General features: G+C 34.7%; 1 protein-coding gene across 1 annotated transcript in view; it reads left to right on the top strand.

Moving 5' to 3' along the window:
• The window catches only part of LOC110029974, a 21,797-nt gene extending 2,320 nt beyond the window's left edge, over positions 1–19,477 (top strand). Inside the window, exons 2-8 of the mRNA XM_020732488.1 lie at positions 17,126–17,263; positions 17,345–17,413; positions 17,512–17,583; positions 18,036–18,118; positions 18,191–18,322; positions 18,740–18,953; positions 19,158–19,477. Of these exons, the coding sequence (XP_020588147.1) occupies positions 17,126–17,263; positions 17,345–17,413; positions 17,512–17,583; positions 18,036–18,118; positions 18,191–18,322; positions 18,740–18,953; positions 19,158–19,202 (753 nt within the window). The 3' untranslated portion in view covers positions 19,203–19,477. The remainder of the gene's footprint in view (positions 1–17,125; positions 17,264–17,344; positions 17,414–17,511; positions 17,584–18,035; positions 18,119–18,190; positions 18,323–18,739; positions 18,954–19,157) is intronic.
• The last annotated feature ends 941 nt before the right edge of the window (positions 19,478–20,418 follow it).

Raw genomic sequence — 20,418 nt, 5'->3', positions numbered from 1 at the left:
TTGGTGGAGAAAAAAAAGTAGCCTCGAGATCAAAATCATGCGATATGATCAGGGTGGCGAGTCACTTCAAAAGAATTTCAAGAGTTTTGTGAAACCAACAGAATATGTCGACCATTGACCGTCTCAAGATACCCTCAACAAATGATGTAGCCGAAAGAAAGAATTGAATTGTCTTTGACATAGCTCGAAGTATGCTCAAGAGTAAGAGGCTACTTAAGTAATTTTGGGCTGAAGTTGTTGCATGCCTGGTTTACTGGTCTAATCGATCTTCAACAAGAAGTGTGTAGGGAATGACACCGCAGGAAGCATGGAGTGGAAGGAAGCCTGGAATCTCTCATCTAGGAGTGTTTGGAAGCATATTTCATCTGCACGTACTCGATGAGCAATGAAGTAAACTGGATGACTAGAGTGAGAAGTATATTTTCATTAGTTATGACTCCAACTCAGAAGGATACAAGTTATACAATACAAACACTATGAAGACAATTATCAGTTGTAATGTTGTGTTCGATTAGGAAGGAGAATGAATTTGGGATCCACATGATGAGAACTACAACTACTTTAAGGATGAAAAAGTGGAGCAACCAAGGATAAAGCAAGAAATAGATGAGTTTACTACACCATCCACCACACTAACTGCAAGTAATCAAGAGGACCCATCATTATTATCTTCTTCAAGTGAAGGGTTAAGCAAAAAAGTACCACGCTTCAGATTTTTACAAGAAATTTATGTGTTAAATGAGAATCCAAACAATCTTACTCTCTTTTTCCTTTTTGTCGATTGTTAACCCGTGAATTTTCAAGAAGCCTTGCAAAGTAAGAATTAGAAGGATGCAATAGATGAAGAAATCAATGCGATCGAGAAGAACAATATATGAGAGCTAGCTGCACCTCCAAAAGGGCACAAGACAATTGTCGTGAAGTGGGTATACAAAGCAAAGAAGAATGTCAAACGAGAAGTCGAGAAATATAAAACAAAATTAGGGGGGAAATGTTACAGCCAAATAGTTGACAACGACTATGATGAAGTATTTGCTCAACTTGAAACTATAAGGCTATTCATTTCTTTGGCAACTCAAAATAGGTTTAAAATATATCAAATGAATGTAAAGGCCGGCTTCTGAATGGAGTCCTTGAACATGAAGTTTACATTCAACAACCACCAGGTTATAAAGTCAAAGGGCGAGGAAACAAGATTTTGAAGCTGAAGAAGGATCTCTATTGGTTAAAACAAGAACCTAAGGCATGAAACAACCACATTGATAAGTATTTTCTTGAGAATAACTTCATCAAATGTTCTTATGAGCATGCCCTCTACATCAAAGTTGAGGATGAGGATTTTTTGATAGTGTGCTTATGTGTGGATGACTTGATTTTTACTGGAAGTAATCCAAGTATGTTCAAAGAATTCAAGAAAGTGATGATTAAAGAGTTTGAGATGACGAACATTAGGCAAATGATGTACCTTCTCGATATTGAAGGTAAGCAAAAGGATGAAAGCATATTTATTTCTCAAGAAAACTATGGAAAATAAATTCTTAAGAAATTCAATATGAATGATTGCAACCCCAAAAGCACTCCGATGGAATGTGGAGGCAGTTTTTCCAAAAATGAGGATGGCGAAATTGTCAATCCAACCTTGTTCAAGCTCTTAGTTGGAAGCTTGCGCTACCTGACTTGCACCAGGCTGAACATTTTTCATGCTGTTCAAATTGTTAGTCGCTATATGGAGGCACCAACTACAACTCAATTAAAGGATGCTGATAGGATTCTTCGTCATATCAAAGGTACGATCGAATTTTTCTTATTCATTCATCATCAAATGATTTCAAGATTGTCAGATATAGTGATAGCGATTGGGCCGGAGACTTGAATGAGAGAAAATATTCTAAAGAGTTCGCGTTCTACATGGAAGACACTGTTTTTACTTGGATGTCAAATAAGCAATCAATTGTCGCCCTATCAATTGACGCCCTTTTTACTTATAAAATTGAGTATATTGCTGCAATTTCATGTGTTTATCCTGCAATTTAGCTCCAAAATTTATTGAAAGAGTTCAAATTGCCACAAGAAGAGCCAACAAAGATTTGTATCAATAACAAGTCATTTATCACTTTGACCAAAAATCCAGCTTTCCATTATTGAAGCAAACATATTGACACAGTTATCACTTCATCAGAGACTGTATCACAAGAAATGATGTGCAAATAGAGTATTTGAAGACTCATGATTAAGTAGCTGATATATTTACCAAACCCCTATAGTATGAAATTTTATTAGGATAAGAAGATTGCTCAGGATGACAAAACAAGTTTAAGAGGGGGTGTTAAAAATTAAACTTGATTTAAATTGGGCTTTTAATTGAGCCCATAATCTAGAAAAGTTTTTATAAAATTCTTAAGACTCATTTTATGAAGAAAATTTTAGAGGATTCTATAGATATATTTTAAAGTAAAGATTTAGAGAATTCTAGAATATGTAATTAATGAATCTTGTAATTGAAGATTAAAAAATATTATAGAGAGTCAATTGTAGCCTTAGGTTTGAAATGTGTTGGCACAATCCTAATAGGAGTGTCGTTAATATAAATATGTGTGGCGTGTTTGAGTTTTGCATCGAGTAGATTGAAGGAGTAAAAAGTAAAATAGAAGTGAGTTTTACAAATGTTTCTCTTCTCATTTTAGCAGTCCTCTTATAATTGCTTCTTATCTTCCTATAATGCCCCTCTAAATAATTATAAATATGTTCCTGAAAAACAGCATAAACTTGGAGAGAAAATTCGTTCCTTCTTACTGTTGCAATACCCGGTACCCTTACATTTAGGAATCCCACCTCCTAGATAAGGAAAATAAGCAAATAGGTTACAATTATTTCCTATTACATTACAAGGCTAACTAAGAACTAAGCATGATTTCTACAATTTCTACAACTACCAAATAATATGTAGAAGGAAGGATAATAAATTCTGTGTAAGAGGAAAGACAATAAATTTTGTAATTCAAGTCAGATCTTTCAACACTCCCCCTCAAGTTGACATGAATATATCTTTCAGAGCTAGCTTACACACTAAACCATCGAACTGTTTTTTGTGAAGACTTTTTGTTAGAATATCCGCTACTTGGTCGTTGGAAGGAACATACACCATGCAAATATCTTCTATGTAAATTTTTTCTTTGATGATTAATAAAGATCATTTTCTTAGATCTAACAAACTCAATGCTGAGAAAGTACTTTACAGTTCTGCTGAGAAAATACTTTACAGTTCTCAGATTTTTAATCTCGAATTCTGTGACCAATCTTTCTTTCAATGTCTCAATTTACCTAACATCATTTCCTGTAAGGATAATATCATCGACATAGATAATGAGTATAACGGATTTAACAGTTTCTGAATGTTTGTAGAACATAATATGATCAATTTGACTCTGAGTGTATCCATATTTTGTAATCGCCTTTCCAAACCTCTCAAACCAAGCAGGAGGAGATAGCTTGAGCTCATACAAGGATTTCTTTAATCTGCACACCTTGTCTTCTCCAAACTTTTTCTCGTATCCCGGTGGAAGATCTATGATACCTCCTATAATCTGCACACCTTGTCTTCTCCAAACTTTTTCTCATATCCCGGTGGAAGATCTATGATACCTCCTCCTCTAATTCACAGTTTAAAAAATCATTTTTAACGTCGAGCTGATGTAAGGGCCAATCACGGTTTACTGCTATGGACAATTAAACACGAATAAAATTGATATTGACTACCGGAGCGAATGTCTCTTGATAGTCAATTCCATGAGTTTGAGTGAATCCTTTCGCTATTAATCTCGCTTTGTGTCTTTCGACACTCTTATCAGCTTTGACTTTAGTAGTAAAGACCCATTTACACCCAACAGTAGACTTATTATCTCTTGGTAAAGTGACAAATTCCCAGATTTCATTTTTCAAAAGAGCATCCATCTTCTTATACTGCTATTCTCCAATTTGGATTACTGGGAGCTTCCTTTATTGTTCCGGGTTCAGACAAATTAGAAATTTTTGACAAAAAAACTTGATATTTGTGTGATTCCATTATTTTTTCTAATGCAGGGTTCAAACTTATACTGCTGTAAGTTTGAACTATTTTTTTACTAGGAACAATATTCTCAAAGTAGTAAAGTCTTCTTTTTTTAGCTCTCCCAATCATCATCTCTGATTTATGTTCCTGAAAAACACAAGAAGATTCACAGAAAATTACACGGCAGTTAGAATCCTTTGAAAGTTTGCTGACTGATAGAATGTTACATTTTAGTGTTGGTACATGGAGTACAAATTTAATACCTATACTCTTGGATAAGTTAATGTTTCCTTCCAGCAATGGAAGAGAAACTGCCGTCAGCAATACGAACATTTTCATGGCCAGAACATGGGATGTATGAATTAAATAAATAATATAAATTTGTCATATAATCAGAAACTCCTGAATCAGTAATCTAAGGGTTTAGTTTTCTACCTGCATGTACCATCGAACAATTTGGAGTATCAACCAGACTTTCTACTTGTATGTACCATCGAACAATTTGGAGTATCAGCCAGACTGGGGTTTAGCAGATTCAGGAGTTGATCGATTTGCTTTTTGCTAAATGCGCTGGTTTGTTCGGCAGCAGCATTTGCAGTAGGTGGCTTGCGCTTTTTTCTTAGCTTCCAATTTCAGGTTTATGAACTTTTTCTGAAACTTGGTGATATTCAGAAGGAAGAAGGCTAGGGTTTTGCAATATTGCCCCCTTTTTAATTTTACTATTAAATATCTTAATGTTGAAAAATAGTCCTTGTTTGCAAGATTTTAAAATTATTGATAAACTCCTATACAATGTTTGTTAAATAGAAGATCTCTCTTAGGTATTGAATATTTTATTTAAATGCGAGATGTTTGATTCAAATATTAAAATCTTCGAAGAACATTAGGATAGAAACATTTTAATAGATCGTATGCTTTTGTGATCTTATTTAAGTTTGAATTGAATTTGGAAGCTTAGTTGTACTTTTCAGCTTTTGTAGACAGCCTTTAATTATATTAAGGAATAAATTGATCATTTGTGTTATTTAAATAATGTGTCATAATCCTCTCTTATTTAAAGGAGAGATTAGAGCTTTTTTTGATGTGAGTTGTAACCTTATTTTTTCTTGTCTGTCTTTTCGCTCTCATTTGTGATAGTGGAATTTCCTTTCCCGTGGACGTAGGCACATTTGCATCAAACAATGTAAATCACATTGTGTTCATTTGATTGTTTGTTGTATGATTTTGTTATCAACATTATTTGGAGCTTTTGGTTTTGTTCTGACAGCCGACGACAACATCTTGTGAGATTTTACGATCAGAGCAGTCAGAGAAACGGTGTTTGGTCAATTGGCGTGGTCGGTCTAGTGAGGAGCTATTAAACATCATGCGGTTCGGCGGAAGAGTATGCACGGGTCTGGCTCTGTCAGTCTAGCGAGAAGCAGTCCAACGGTAGTAGCGTAATAGGCAGGTATGATGTATGAAGCATCAAGCAGGTCCAACCTAGTCCTTCTATCGACAAACAACATGTGATAAGAGTTCGATAGGGAATCTTTTGTTTGCATTCGAAAGAATATTTCTTGATGAAAAATAACACAACACGTGGTTCTTCAACATCCACCATGGCGGTGGAAAAGATGGATCAGTTGCTTACACATCCCATCAGAATCGATGTGATGAAATTTGATAGCAAAGAGAATTTTGGCATGTGTTGATGCGAGGTAATAAATTTGATGTGATCTTTGAATTTGAAGGAGGTTCTTGATTGCAATGAACATCTTGTAGAGATAACAAAGAGATATTGATTGAAGATGAATCAAAATATTTGTGTTTTGATTCAAAATTGCTTAACTCAAGAATTCAAATATGGGGTGATGATGAAGACATCTGCAGGAAAATGATAGAGAACGTTGGAGAACAAATATCTCATGAAGTACTTGGAGAATCGTCTCAATATGAAGCATCAACTTTACAAATTTTAGATGAGACATTAGGTAAATATTGATGAACACTTCAATGACTTTACATGGTTGTTGGCAGATTTGTTAAATTTGGATTAGAATATTAGAGATGAAGATATTGGCACTTCTTTTGTTGAATTCACTCATTGATGAGTATAAAAATTTCACGATGACACTCATTCGTAGGAAGGAGATCTTGAATTTTGATGAGGTAAATATGACGCTATTAAAACACGATTGCTGTTGAAGGGACAAGGAATCTGGAAAGACGGATTGGTCGACGCACTTACACTCATACGTGGCAGATCTGAGAAAAATAAAATTTGGGCAAGGAAGGGTGGCAACAACGATATTTCTCAAAAGTGTGGCAAGTTATGTGGGCGTAGTCTTGGAAAAAATTAGTTTGTTTTCTATTTGGAGACTGTCCATTGAAAGAAAGGTTGTCTAAAGTTGAAGGAGAAGGAGAAGGCGAAGAACGAAAAGGGTAGTTTCTTCTGAGGTGAAAGCCAATCTTATTGTGGAGATTTTTGATAATGCAAATTCAGATGCATTGTTATTTAGAATTTCTCATAGTTTATATATAATTGATTTGTTTTAGATTTTGGATACATATACTATCTATCACATTTATCCCACCGAGGGTGGTTTTATAGTTACAAGAAACTTCACAATGATGCAATGACTATGAACAATGATCAAGTTTGTCATACTATTGGTATGGAGGGCTTTTTAATCAGGATGCATGACAATACTGTGAGAGAGCATATAAATATTAAACATTTTTTGGATATCAGAAAGAATTTATTGTCAGTTGGGCCTTAGAGGCCAAAGGCTACCAGACAGTTATTGATACATGACTTTTGAGGATATGTCGTGGAGCATTGATATTTATGATAGGATTTTACTATCACAATCTTTACTATCTTCAGGATAACATAATGACTGAAACGGCTGTTGCTGTTGATGATTCTTCTGATGTTAATATGTTGTGGCATATGCAACTAGCTCATATTGGAGATCATTTTAGGTTATGGTGAAATAAAGATTAATTAAAGGAGCAACATCTACAAGCTTGATTTCTGTGAACATTGTGTGTTTGGTAAGGAGACACAGGTTTCTCGTGGTACTGTTATCATAATATAAATTATATTTTAGAGTATGTTTGAAAGAAGTACATATGTTTGGGGCCAAATGAAGGCAATATTATTCGGTTCTTTCATAAATAATTACTCTAAATATGTTTGGGTATACACCATGAAGCGCAAGAGCGAGATGCTGAGATTTCATAACTTGGAAGCAGTAGATTGTGACTCAGATTACTAAAATATCTAGTGTATCAGATCAGACAATGGGGGTCAATATACCTCAAATGTGTTCTTGCAAGAGTGATATAAAGCGAGGATAGAACACCAGTTTATTGTTCGAGAGATACCACATTGATGATAAATTCAGATAGATAATAATATCTAGTGTAGATTTTGTGCTTATTTTGAGCAAATAGACTAAATGCCTTTTTCTTTGCTTTAATTTCATCAAATAATAGTCTGTACAATCTATTTTACGTGCATAATATTATATATAATCTATCTTAAGTAACTTAATACATATTCTTAATCTAAATATTAAGCTAAAAGAAAGGAATCCATGCAAATATAATATTTTCTTCTTTGCAGCATTGTGAAGAAGGAAACTCTTTATTCTGTCTGATTTCATTTATTCCTATTGATATTCCCCTCAAATTGATGCTGACTGATAAAGAAATATCAATTTGCTGATAAGAGATTGATGATGCTGTTGCGCGCTCATGAATGATAGGATTAACAGCAATCTGGATAGCGCTAGTATTATCTGCATGAGAGAAGTAGACTCGAACTGAGGAAAACCAAGCTCAGCCAGCACATCCCGAAGTCAAATAATCTCTGAATAAGCAGAGGACATGACATGCTATTCTGATTCAGTAGATGAATTAGACACTTGATCTTGTTTCTTACTCTTCCAAGAGATTAAAGAGTTGTCGAGAAACGTGCACCATCCAATAATAGATTAGCGTGTATCAGAACAACTAGCCCAATTGACATCACTATAGGTTGTTAAGGTGATAGGAGACTCCGCAGGAAAAGAACAAACCACAATGAGAATTACCTTTCAAATACCGAATAATACCTCGAACTGCAACTAAATGAAGATGTGTGGGTGCTTGCATAATTTGAGTAATTTGTTGCACAGTAAATGAAATATCAGGACGCATCATAGTCAGATAGTTGAGACTCCCAATCAGTTGTCGATATAGAGATGGTTCAGATAGAAAGTCACCATCATTCTGTTGATATTTGACATTTACTTCCAAAGGAGTATCGGTAGAGCGACCATCTTGAATACCGACCAAAGCAATGAGTCCCTTCGTATAATTGTGTTGATGAAGGAAAATACTAGCGGGAGAAGACTGAACCTCGAGTCCTAAGAAATAAATTAATGACACTAAATATTTCATTTGAAAAGAACCCTAAAGACGTTTCTGTAGCTGAGATATCAATTGATTGTCAGATCATGTGATGACAATATCATCAACATAGACTAATAAAAAACAATTCCCTTGTTAGTCTTGCAAAGAAATAATGATAAATCATACTGACTTTAAATAAAAGAAAAGTTACGAAGGGTATTGTGAAACTTTTCGAACCAGACTCATGGAGCCTGTTTTAAAATGTATAGGGACCGTTTGAGCTTAGAAACATCATGTGAATGTGTAGAAAATAAGCCTAGAGGAGGAGTCATATAGGCATCTTCTTTGAGATAATGTATTCTTAACAACCATCTGCTTTAAGAACCAGCCTTTAGATGCAGCAATAGATAACATCAGTCAGACAGTCGTCATCTTAGCCACAGGTGCAAATGTTTCTTCACAATCAATCCCGTATTCCTGTCGATTGCCAAGAGCTACTAATCTTATATTATATCTATCAAGAGAGCCATCAGATCAGAGTTTAAGAGAATAAACCCATTTACAACCAATGGGTTTAACTCCTATAGGACATGAAACAATATCCCAAGTGTGATTGTCTTGAAGTGTCTGAAGTTTCTCTTGCATGGCTTTGACCTAGCAAGTCTGTTTAGCAGCTTGAGAGTAAGAGGTGGGAACAATAATATCAGTTAAAATTGCAGAATACCTATATCTATCTAGAGGACGAATACGCCAGGTTGATCGTCGAATACTTATTGGAGTAATTTTTGTATCAGGGTTGGGGAGGATTGAAGGTGAAGGGGGCAGATGTCGTGTATAGACAATATCCGACTCCTCTTGCACGGCTTTTACCCAGTGAGTTTGTTTAGCAGTCTGAACGTAAGAGATAGGAACAGTAGTATCAGTTAAAATTGCAGAATACTCATATCTATCTAGAGGACGGATACACCGAGTTGATCATCAAATACTTATTGGTGCACTTTCTGGATCAGGGTCGGGGAGGATTGAAGATGAAGGGGGCAGGCGTCGTGTGTAGCCAATGTCTGGCTTGAACCTTTTATCAGCAGAAGAATTATCAATTTGTGGAAGTATAATTGTATCTAGTGTCGACACATGATATTGAAAGTAATATTCATATTCAAAGAAAATCACATTTAGAGAAATATGTCATCGACTATTAATCGAGTCATAGCACACAAAACCTTTATGATTAGAATTGTACCCCATAAACGCACATCGTACTGACTGAGCTGTCAACTTATGACGTTCATGAGCAGGTAGATGAACAAAGCAAACACATTCGAAAATATGTAGCATACGATAATTAAGATGTTTATCAAAAAGTCGATAGTAGGGAAACTCATACTTCAATTGTTGAGATGGTAAATGATTAATGAGATAAACTGCAATAGATAAAGCGTCAGTCCAAAATTTAGCTGGAACAGAAGATTCTATCAGTAATGTGCGCATAGTATCCAATAGATGTCGATTTTTTCGTTCAGCAACTCCAATTTGTTGCGGTGTATAGGGACATGAACGTTATGAAAAAATACCTTTGTTATAGAGAAATACTTGAAACTTATGTGTCATGTATTCACCGTCATTGTCAGACCATAAGGTTTTAATGCAAGTGGAGAACTGAGTTTCAATGTATGTTAAAAATGTTTGAAATACAGTAAATACTTTTGTTTTGGAACCCAAAAAAATAGATCCAAGTAAATCGACTGTAATCATCAATAAATGTTACAAAATATTTATATTGAGCATGTGAAATAACTGTTGTAATTCTCCAAACATAACTATGTATAATGTTAAAACATTTATTGGCACGACTGACTGAAATATGAAAAAATATTGTCTTATTTTTTCCAAGTTTACAAATAAAATAGTCAAGTATTAACTCTTATCTGTAAAATAAAAAATACCACTTTTAAATAAATATTTCAACACTATATCGTTTGGATGACCTTGTCTTGTATGTCAGATGTCCGCTTTATTATCAACAACTGAAAAACTAATGAAATACCACTTTTATCTACAAGTTGACCGACAAAGAGTAAATTAGTAGATAATTTAAGAAAAATCAAGAAATATCTGAAGGAGTTAATATCACCAACTGTCGTAATTGAAATATTATTTCTATCAGCAACCTGAATATATTGAGTACCAGTATATGACTATTGGTTATGTAATAAATCAGTTGTGTCAGTCATATGATTTGTGGCATCTGAATCAACAAACCAAGGAGAAGGAAAGAAAGTAATAGTTTTATCTTTCCCTTGAAGGTCGAGAGCAGAAAGACAGAGAGCCATATCTGGTGTGACAGCTGATTGATTATTGTTAGCAACTGTGGATGTCGAGCCAACATTGTGAGTGTCAGACTCATACTTCAACTGTTGAGATGGTAAACGATTGATGACATAAACTGTAGTAGAAAAAGCTTCAGCCCAAAATTTAGCTGGAATAGATGATTCTATCAGTAATATCCGTAGAGTATCCAATAGATGTCGATTTTTTTGTTCAACAACTCCATTTTGTTGTGGTGTATAGGGACATGAACGTTGTGAAACAATACATTTGTTATGGAGAATTGTTTGAAACTCATGAGACATGTATTCACCGCCATTGTCAGACCGTAATGTTTTAATGCAAGCGGAGAACTGAGTTTCAGTGTATGTTAAAAATGTTTGAAATACAGTAAATACTTTTGTTTTGGAACCCAAAAAAATAGATCCAAGTAAATCGACTGTAATCATCAATAAATGTTACAAAATATTTATATTGAGCATGTGAAATAACTGTTGTAATTCTCCAAACATAACTATGTATAATGTTAAAACATTTATTGACACGACTGACTGAAATACGAAAAGATAATGTCTTATATTTTTCAAGTTTACAAACAAAACAGTCAAGTACTAACTCTTATCTATAAAATAAAAAATATAAAATAAAAAATACCACTTTTAAATAAATATTTCAACACTATATCGTTTGGATGACCTTGTCTTGTATGTCAGATGTCCGCTTTATTATCAACAACTGAAAAACTAATGAAATACCACTTTTATCTACAAGTTGACCGACAAAGAGTAAATTAGTAGATAATTTAAGAAAAATCAAGAAATATCTGAAGGAGTTAATATCACCAACTGTCGTAATTGAAATATTATTTCTATCAGCAACCTGAATATATTGAGTACCAGTATATGACTATTGGTTATGTAATAAATCAGTTGTGTCAGTCATATGATTTGTGGCATCTGAATCAACAAACCAAGGAGAAAGAAAGAACAAGGAGAAGGAAAGAAAGTAATAGTTTTATCTTTCCCTTGAAGGTCGAGAGCAGAAAGACAGAGAAGCAGAAAGACGGAGAGCCATATCTGGTGTGACAGCTGATTGATTATTGTCAGCAACTGTGGATGTCGAGCCAACATTGTGAGTGTTGGTGGTGTAGGGCACTCCGTAAGAGTATGTCCCTTTTGCTTGCAGTAAGTACATACCTTATTTTCACAATTTCGTGCAATATGACCAAATTTCTTGCAGTCTTGCAGTTGTAGCACTGCACTGGTCTCTTCCCTTTGGTCTTAGTAGTATACGCCATATTAATTATTTCTAATGATCCACCTGTTGTACTGATAGTAACTTGTGTCACCAATCTTTGTTCTTCGCGTAGTAATTGCTAAAAACAAATCCAAATAAAGAACCAAATCTCTGTGCAACAACCCAGCTCGAGCAGTTTCAAATTCAGGTCTAAGTTTCATTAAAAACTGATCACGATGACTTTCTTCATTAATAGCTTGAAGACTAGCTAAGTTCTCCTTTGACACCTTAACATAGATAATACCAGTATATTCGCTCCATAAATTTAGAAAGCCAGAATAATATTGTTCAATTGAAAGATTGCCCTGACTGTAATTACTCATGTTAAGGTCCAATTGGAAGCAATTGGAAACGTTTCGCAGAATTATCTTGATTGTAAACGCGTTTCAAGTATTCCCACATTTTTTTAGCTGTGTCAAAGGATCTTAAATTGTTCACCATATGAGCCTCAATAGATCCCGAAATCCAGCAAATAATTCGAGCATCCTTTGCTTCCCATTGACTAAGACTTTTTGCCTCAGTAGGAGCTGAAGAAAACCTATCAATATGACTTCAAAGCTCCTTCCCTTTTAAGAACATTATGAGCTAAAATTCTCATGTGACATAATTTATGTGACATAATTCTTTCCCGTAAATTTGATAGCTAAGATTTCAGAAGATATTCTAAACAGAATGATCGTTGATCGAAATCAACCAAAAATAAAAGAAAGCCAAGATATCTAAATAAAATCTAAATCGTTGATCTAAATCATCGTGAAAGGGCTAGGGCGGAAAAGTGTTGGGCACAGGGAGGAAGATTGTCGGTCGTATATTTGGATTTCGACAGGAGAGGGAGACGCGATTGATGGCAGCTTTAGCTTGAGACAGATCGCGGCTTCACGGTTTGCGGCTTGATGCGGAAAAAATGGATCGCGGCTTGAGACAGATCGAAGGATGATAGGCTTGAAGTAGTCGTGAGGGAGAAAACAGATCGGCAGGAGGGGGAGATGGATCGAAGGATGGTCAGCTTGAAACAGATCGGCGGGAGAGGGAGACGGATCGAAGGATGATCACAATTGATGAGAAGATCGTGACTGTCGCAGAACTCAAACAAGGCGAACGAATGAGGACAAAGATGTCACATAACTCAAATAAGGACAAGAATGTGACTGTCGCAGAACTCAAACAAGGCGAACGAATGCGGACAAAGACGTCGCATAACTCAAATAAGGACAAGAATGAGCGCTCCGGCTAGGAAGCAGTCGAAGATGTCGGCGAATGATAACAAAAGCTAGAATTTGAGCGCTCCGACGAGGAAGCAGTCGAAGATGTCGGCGAATGATAATAAAAGCTAGAATTCTAAGGATTCAGACCGATTAAAGCTCTGATATCATGTCAATATTTTTAGCAAATAGGTTGAACGTATTTTCTTTTGTTTTCATTCCATTAAATAATAGTCTGTGCAATCTATTTTAGGTATATAATATTATGTATAATCTATTTTAAGTAACTTAATTAATACATATTCCTAATCTAAATGTTCAGCTAAAAGGAAAGAATTCGTGCAAATATTTTTTCTTTGCAATCTTTCTTTGTAACATTGTGAAGAAGGAAACTCTTTATTCTGTCTGATTTCATTTATTCCTGATTGATATATTCTATCAAACCAAGAATATAAATTGTCTTCCATTTGGTGAACTGTCTGTCTTCTATAACTTTTGGGAAAAAATTCTCAAGTGAGATATGACTGAGACATCCTGTTAGAGATTATGAGCACATGAGGGTATTTGAGTGTCCAGCTGACTACCACGTGTAGAATGATAAATTAGACCCATGAGCAAAGAAGACGATATTCGTTGGCTTCAGGTTTAGAGTCAAGGGCTTGGAAATGAAGATCTTCATTAGCGAGGATGTTACATTTGACGAGGCAAGCTTGTTGAAGCCTTGTGACTCGAAGTAGGTTGAGAGTTCTAAATAGATCACAGAATTGCAACAGAAGTTTGACCAGTCCTACTCAGTTTCCTGATCCAGTTGCAGTTCAAGAAGTATCTATTGAAAGTGCTCAAGAAGAGTTGTAAGAAGATGTTGATGTTGGGATTCCTACTCAAAAATCTATTGTTAGGAGCATGATATTGTGCTAGAATATCCCAAAACCAGCTTGGTTGAGAGATTATATTTCATTTGCACTTTCGGTCATGTAGGCTAAAATCACTTGTCACTACAAGGAAACTATGGATAGCTCGGATGGTGATCTTTGGAGAGGGGTAATGAATAAGGAGATGAAGTCTCTTTGGAAAAAATGTTGCTTAGAGTTTGATGAAGTTTTCTCATGGAAGAAAATTCGTTTGGTGCAAATGGGTGTATGCAAAGAAAGAATGTTCTTATGGAGTTGATGTATTGTACATGGTAAGTTTAGTGGCAAAAGGTTTTGCGCATGGAGAATATATTAGTTATGATAATGTGTTTTCCCTGGTGGTCAAATATCCCTCGATTTAAGTTCTCTTAGTACTTGTAGCATAGTATGACCTGATTTGGAGCAGCTTGATATGAAGATTGTATTTCTATACGAAAAATTACAAAATGAGATCTATATGTTGCAGGCGTCTGAATATAGAGCCTTAAAAGGCTTGATTTGCATAATGAACAAGTCTTTATATGAGGAAGCAGTCATCATGGTAGTGGTATAAAAAGTTTGTTCAGTTCTTGATAAGATAAGATTAGATGAGGAGCTCATACGATCATTGTGCATATTTTAAAAAAATAGCTAATGCTGAGTTCATCTACTTATATATATTGATGACATGTTGATTGTATTCATAATTCAGACTGATGTTGATAGGATTAAAAATCAACATTCCAAATGTTTTGAGATGAAAGAGTCGGGTACGCTCGCAAAATTCTTGGTATGAAAGTTTTCAGGGACTAACCTCGGTAAAGGTTTGATTCTTGCAATGAACATATATTTTAAAGGTGCTGAAGAAGTTTGGGGTTGATAACTCGAGCAAGGCGGTGAGTCTACTTATTGCATATTTTTTTGAATTGAGTTTAGATTCGTGTCCTAAATATGATATTGAGAGGAAATATATGCGATCAATTTCTAATATTAGTGTAGTGGACATTCTAATGTATGTTGTGGTTTATATTATTTCAGAGATTGCAGATGCAATTGTGTTTAGCAGATTAATGCATGATCTGGGATGGAGTCATTGACAAACTGCGAATAATATTTTGAGGTATATGGAGGGTAGAGTTGATGTTGGCTTAATATTTGAGGGACTGTCATCTATTGTTGATTTGTGTGTAGGCTGCACTGACTCAGACTATGCATGTGATATGGATAAGGGGATGTCTATGATTGATTATTTATTTACATTGACAAGATGTCCAATCAATTGGAGATCGGTTTTTCAGTCTGTTGTTGCTTTGTTTATTATAGGAGATGGGTGCATGACAATCACAGAGATGATGAAGAAAGTGATATGAGAGTTAATCAGAAGTCTCTGATGATATTTTATGGCAGTTAGAGTGCAATATGATTGACCAAAAATCAAGTTTATCATACTCATACCAAACACATTGAAATGAGATACCATTTTGTTTAGAACTTAATTAATGACGATAAGATTTTGTTGAAGAAGATAGGTACAAAGAAAAATCCAACAGATATGCTCACAAAAGTAACATCAATTCAAAAGTTCATCTATTGTAAGAGTTTGGTGAACATCTTAGCTCAATATTGATTGTCCAATCAGGTGTTTTAAAGAATATGCGATGCTTGATTTCTTCAAGACGGGATACGTAGAAAACCATCTTCGTACATTCATTTTTCTATTGGAGTTTATTTGTTCATCTCTCACCTATCTGGGAGTAAATGATGATGTGAACATTGTTTTATTAGAGGTTTTAATTGTATTGGGGTGTTAATTTGTCATTTTTATTTCTTAATTATTGTGCCTTAATCTCTATTATTTAAAGGAGGGGTTAGGGCTCCTTTTGATGTGTGAGTTGTAACCCTACGTTTTCCTGATCATCTTTTCTTTCTTCCCACCTGTGATGGTGGAATCCCCATGAAAATAAGTGGAACTGTGTCGAACCACGTAAATCACACCGTATTTATTTGATTGTTTGTTCTATGATTTTGTTTTCGGCATTGTTTGCTCAATATCTATGACTATCAGTTTTTGTAATCTCATCTTAAATAATTCCATTATACAATAGACATATGTGCTTTCAATATCTATTGGATTATTTTGAATGGATTAGGCATCATGATTTTTTCACTTTCTAGGATTTTTCACGTAAAAAATCTAGTTGTCTCTTAGATTTTTATTTGTGTGTATGCTAGAAAATTATACTAAACTAAAGTTCAATATTACTTTGTTGTTGAGAATTTTTTAATTTGTAATATTTTAGATCCGTATGTGAGAAATAAAATTCGTCCTTTTCGATAGCTTCTAAGCATAACAGTCGCAACAATGAAACCTCCTACTCCAATACAACCCATCACTCTCGTACTCGACCTCATAATGATCAACCTACCCAACATCACCCATGGTGACTACAAAGTCGAGAGGACACTCACGTTTCTCATGAAGGTTGATAAGTCACTGGGGAGGGCTAGACGATGAGGTGAAATGGTGAGAGTCAGCCATCACTAGAGGGTGAGTTGGATTTCTAGATTTCACGATGCGCCGTTAATAGAGTGCTTTTCTTTTTTCGGTTTTAGATGCTATATATATATATATATATATATATATATATATAAGTTTTGATGATATATAGTAGAGAACTTTTAAGTGATAAGTGACGTGCCCCTTTTTTTAATTATAGTTATAATTATCTTAATCTTGAAACGGTACTCTTTGTTTGCAAGATTTTAAGACTATTGATAAAACTGATACATATTGTTTGTCAAATATAATATCTTTCACTTTGGTATTAAATACTTTATTTAAATAGGAGTTCTTTGACTCAAATATTAAAATCTTTGAAGAACAATAGGACATAAATTTTTTAACAGAGCGCATGCTGCTGTTTTATTATTTAAGTCTGAATTTATTTGAGAAGCTTAGCTGTACTTTTCAGCTTTTGTAGTCAGGGCCATTTGAACTTACGACGAGGTGGACGATGGTAATGAAGTTTGTGCTTCTGCCATGGAAGCCGGAGTTGGTTTTCACTGGCGTGTCCATCATGGGGGTAAATCCAAAGAATCGGAAGTTTTGCAGCCACGTGGTGAGGCTCATGTTCTTGCTTTGATTCACTCTGCTCTTTTTACATACTTGATGTGGCTACTGTTGTTCCTTAATTCTGTAGGATCTATGGGATTCAATTGTGAACAATGAGTACTTCTCTTTGGAAGGTCTAGCAAATGTTTTAGGGCAGGTACTTATTCAATTCAATTTTGTTGATCTTCGAGAAAATCCAGCATACATTGTTGTACTCATCTGACATTCTTATGTAAAGCTTGTAATCTTCCATAGTTGAGCTTTTATAAGACTCCGGACTTGGAAACACCAGATTACCAGATCCTGAAAAGAACTGCCAAGTATGAGGTGTTGGTCTTCATTCAAGCTTGTTTCAATTGAAATTTACTTAATTCATTGTAGCAATGAAAATTTAGTTTTTCCATTTATATTTCAGGATCTTATGTTATCATTATGCCACCATGTCATTCGTGTATTGTGAGGCAGAACGCATCTATGATCCTTCATTTTAAGTCTTTTTGTCTCGATATACTGAACTTATGGATGAGATTTCTGTGAATCTCAGTCTTCTTTTATGATAAAACTTATCTCATAGCTTCAATATGTTTATATGGACAAACTGTTATATTTGTCTTTTTTTTTTCTCTATTTCATTGGCTATGTTTTGTTTGAGTGGGTTTGTCTTGTATTTCTTGAAAACAACGTATATCACCCATTAATGTTACATTATTTTTATTTTAGTAATCTTAGAACTATACTAATAGTAGGATAAATGGTAATGGATTATTGTGGCTCTATAGGTTAGGAAATATGCATCCTTTCTTGTGGCTGAGACGAAAGGAGATAAGCTTTCAGGCTCATCTGGATTTAATGATGTTGCAGGGTGAGTAGTTCAGTTGCCATTTCTGGTCAATTTTATTTTACTTAAATTTACATCTTATTTTGATCTTCTTAGATACATATTTGGCAAAAATTCCACAATGGAAAAGATTCCAATGACCACCCCTGTCTTTACACAAGCTAAAGATGCTGCATTATCAGAAGTATCAATCCAGATAGTTCTCCCTAAGGATAAAGAAAATAGCAAGTAAGAGAATAAAAACATAGCAACATTAGGGTCTGCTTGGGATCACTTTGTTTTCTATTTTTTGTTTCTGTTTTTATTTTTATTAAAAATATGTTTGTTTGCATGTTCTTATTTTTTATCTTTGAATATAAATTAGCTTGTTTTTAAAAAGACTCAAAATATCTAAAAGTTATTTGAGTATTTTTAAAAACAGTTAAACATGTTATATCAAATCAAACATGTTTTATTCCAAATGAAAACATAAACAAAATAAAATAAAAATGAAAAATAAAATGTAAAAAACAGTAGTGATCCTAAATGGCCCCTTAACATTTATGTCTAGGATGAAATTTATGTGACATTTGAAATCTATATAGTTTCTAGTATAATAAATAAGCATGCCATCAAGTTTAGTAAACTTAAACATTTCTTGAGCAGCTTACCCGAACCTAGTTTAGAAACAATCAGCTTGAGAAAGGTAGAAGGAGGCTTTGCTGCTGCTGTAAAGTTCAGTGGAAGGCCAACTGAGGATGCAGTTAGACAAAAAGAGAAAGAACTACGGTCTGCTCTGATTGAAGCTGGTCTAAAGCCGATGAGGGGTTGTATGCTTGCTCGTTACAATGATCCTGGACGCACTTGGAGTTTCATAATGGTAAGCTCCTTGTTCCTTTTTAACTTCAAAATATTTTTATATAATTCAAGTAAGATAACAACTCTCATGTCCCTAGATTTTTTTAATCTCTTTTGTCCTATAGTTGGATTATTTTAAGCTTCGTTTGAATATGGATTTGATTTAGTTTCCTCTCTCAGGCAGTGCTAATTTCAAACTTTCTTACTTTCGTTGCTGTTTCTGCAGAGAAATGAGGTGTTAATATGGCTCGAGGAGTTCAGCTTAAGTTAGTATATTTTTCTATCCTTGTAAATCATTTGAATGCACAGTACTTTCAACGGCTATAGCAATTGAATATTGTTACGCCACCTATGACAGCTCAGGGATCAGATAGCAAAATCTTATGGGCAACTTCTTAGCTGATGGTTTTTCTATGTATTTTTATTAATTCTATATAATTTCATGTTGTGTCAGATGAGTGAACCAATTGAAAAAAGCTACATTACCTGTTTCTTCTTTCTTTCATTAAGAATATTGATATCAGGGTTGAAACCCAAAAATTTAGGCCTCGTTTTTTATCAACAGACTGTGTTTAAGGACAGCATAAACTCAATTTTTAGGCATTTGAAAGAAGTTAGCCAACCGCTACATGAAAAAATTTTGTTGCATAGAAACTAAAAATATGGGTTATGGAAACTGAAGATGAAAGTAGTCCTATTCTATTTTGATGTTAACACTAAAAATAATCTATTGTGTATTTTGTTTTTGTACATCAAAAATGTGCACACACTAATCTTGAGGGGATCTAACTATTCAAACGGGAAGAATATGACGGAGGAGAGCCCACTGACAGATGATCATGAGGTCTACTTGCCGACCAAGTTAAGTTGTCATAGCCAAGCTAACAAAGCCAAAATTGATCGAGCCATGAGGCTAACAAATGATGACTGGGTAAACCATGTCCGAGCTATTCAACCAAACACGAGATGAATAAACATTTGCGCCAACCACTACATGAAAGACTACCCAATGCAATAGTCGACCCTCCTGCAGAACCGATCCAAAGGTTTGGTTCCAAAGTATTTCCAACCATCTGCGAAGTTCCTCATCAAGGACTAAGGGTTGATAGTCATGCTGTATCAATCGGTTGACCCATACCAACAAAGCTTAGCAGACCAAGCTGACCTAGTTGATCCATGCGGACCAAGCTCAGCCGATCAAGTTGAGCTCGTCGACTCCTAATTTAAGCTTAGCTGGTCAAGCCAGAAAGTAGTTGGATGACAGACTTACGCATGTAAAATACTAGACCCCTTTAAAACAAAAACAAAAAAGTAATATCATCATTTTACGTCCTTTGCACTATAAATAGGAGAATTACTTTATGAATAAAAAATATATGATCACGTGAGATGTTCACTATCTTTCTGTCTCTTAATCTCTCATTATTTACACACTATTCTTTTGGCGTGATTCATAAATAAATCGGGATTCAACATTTTAAAAGACA

This window comes from Phalaenopsis equestris, unplaced genomic scaffold, assembly GCF_001263595.1.
Source record: "Phalaenopsis equestris unplaced genomic scaffold, ASM126359v1 Scaffold000618, whole genome shotgun sequence".
NCBI classification, from domain to species: Eukaryota; Viridiplantae; Streptophyta; class Magnoliopsida; order Asparagales; family Orchidaceae; genus Phalaenopsis; species Phalaenopsis equestris.
The sequence above is the reverse complement of the archived record's forward strand: the minus strand, read 5'-3'. Positions and strand labels throughout refer to the sequence as shown.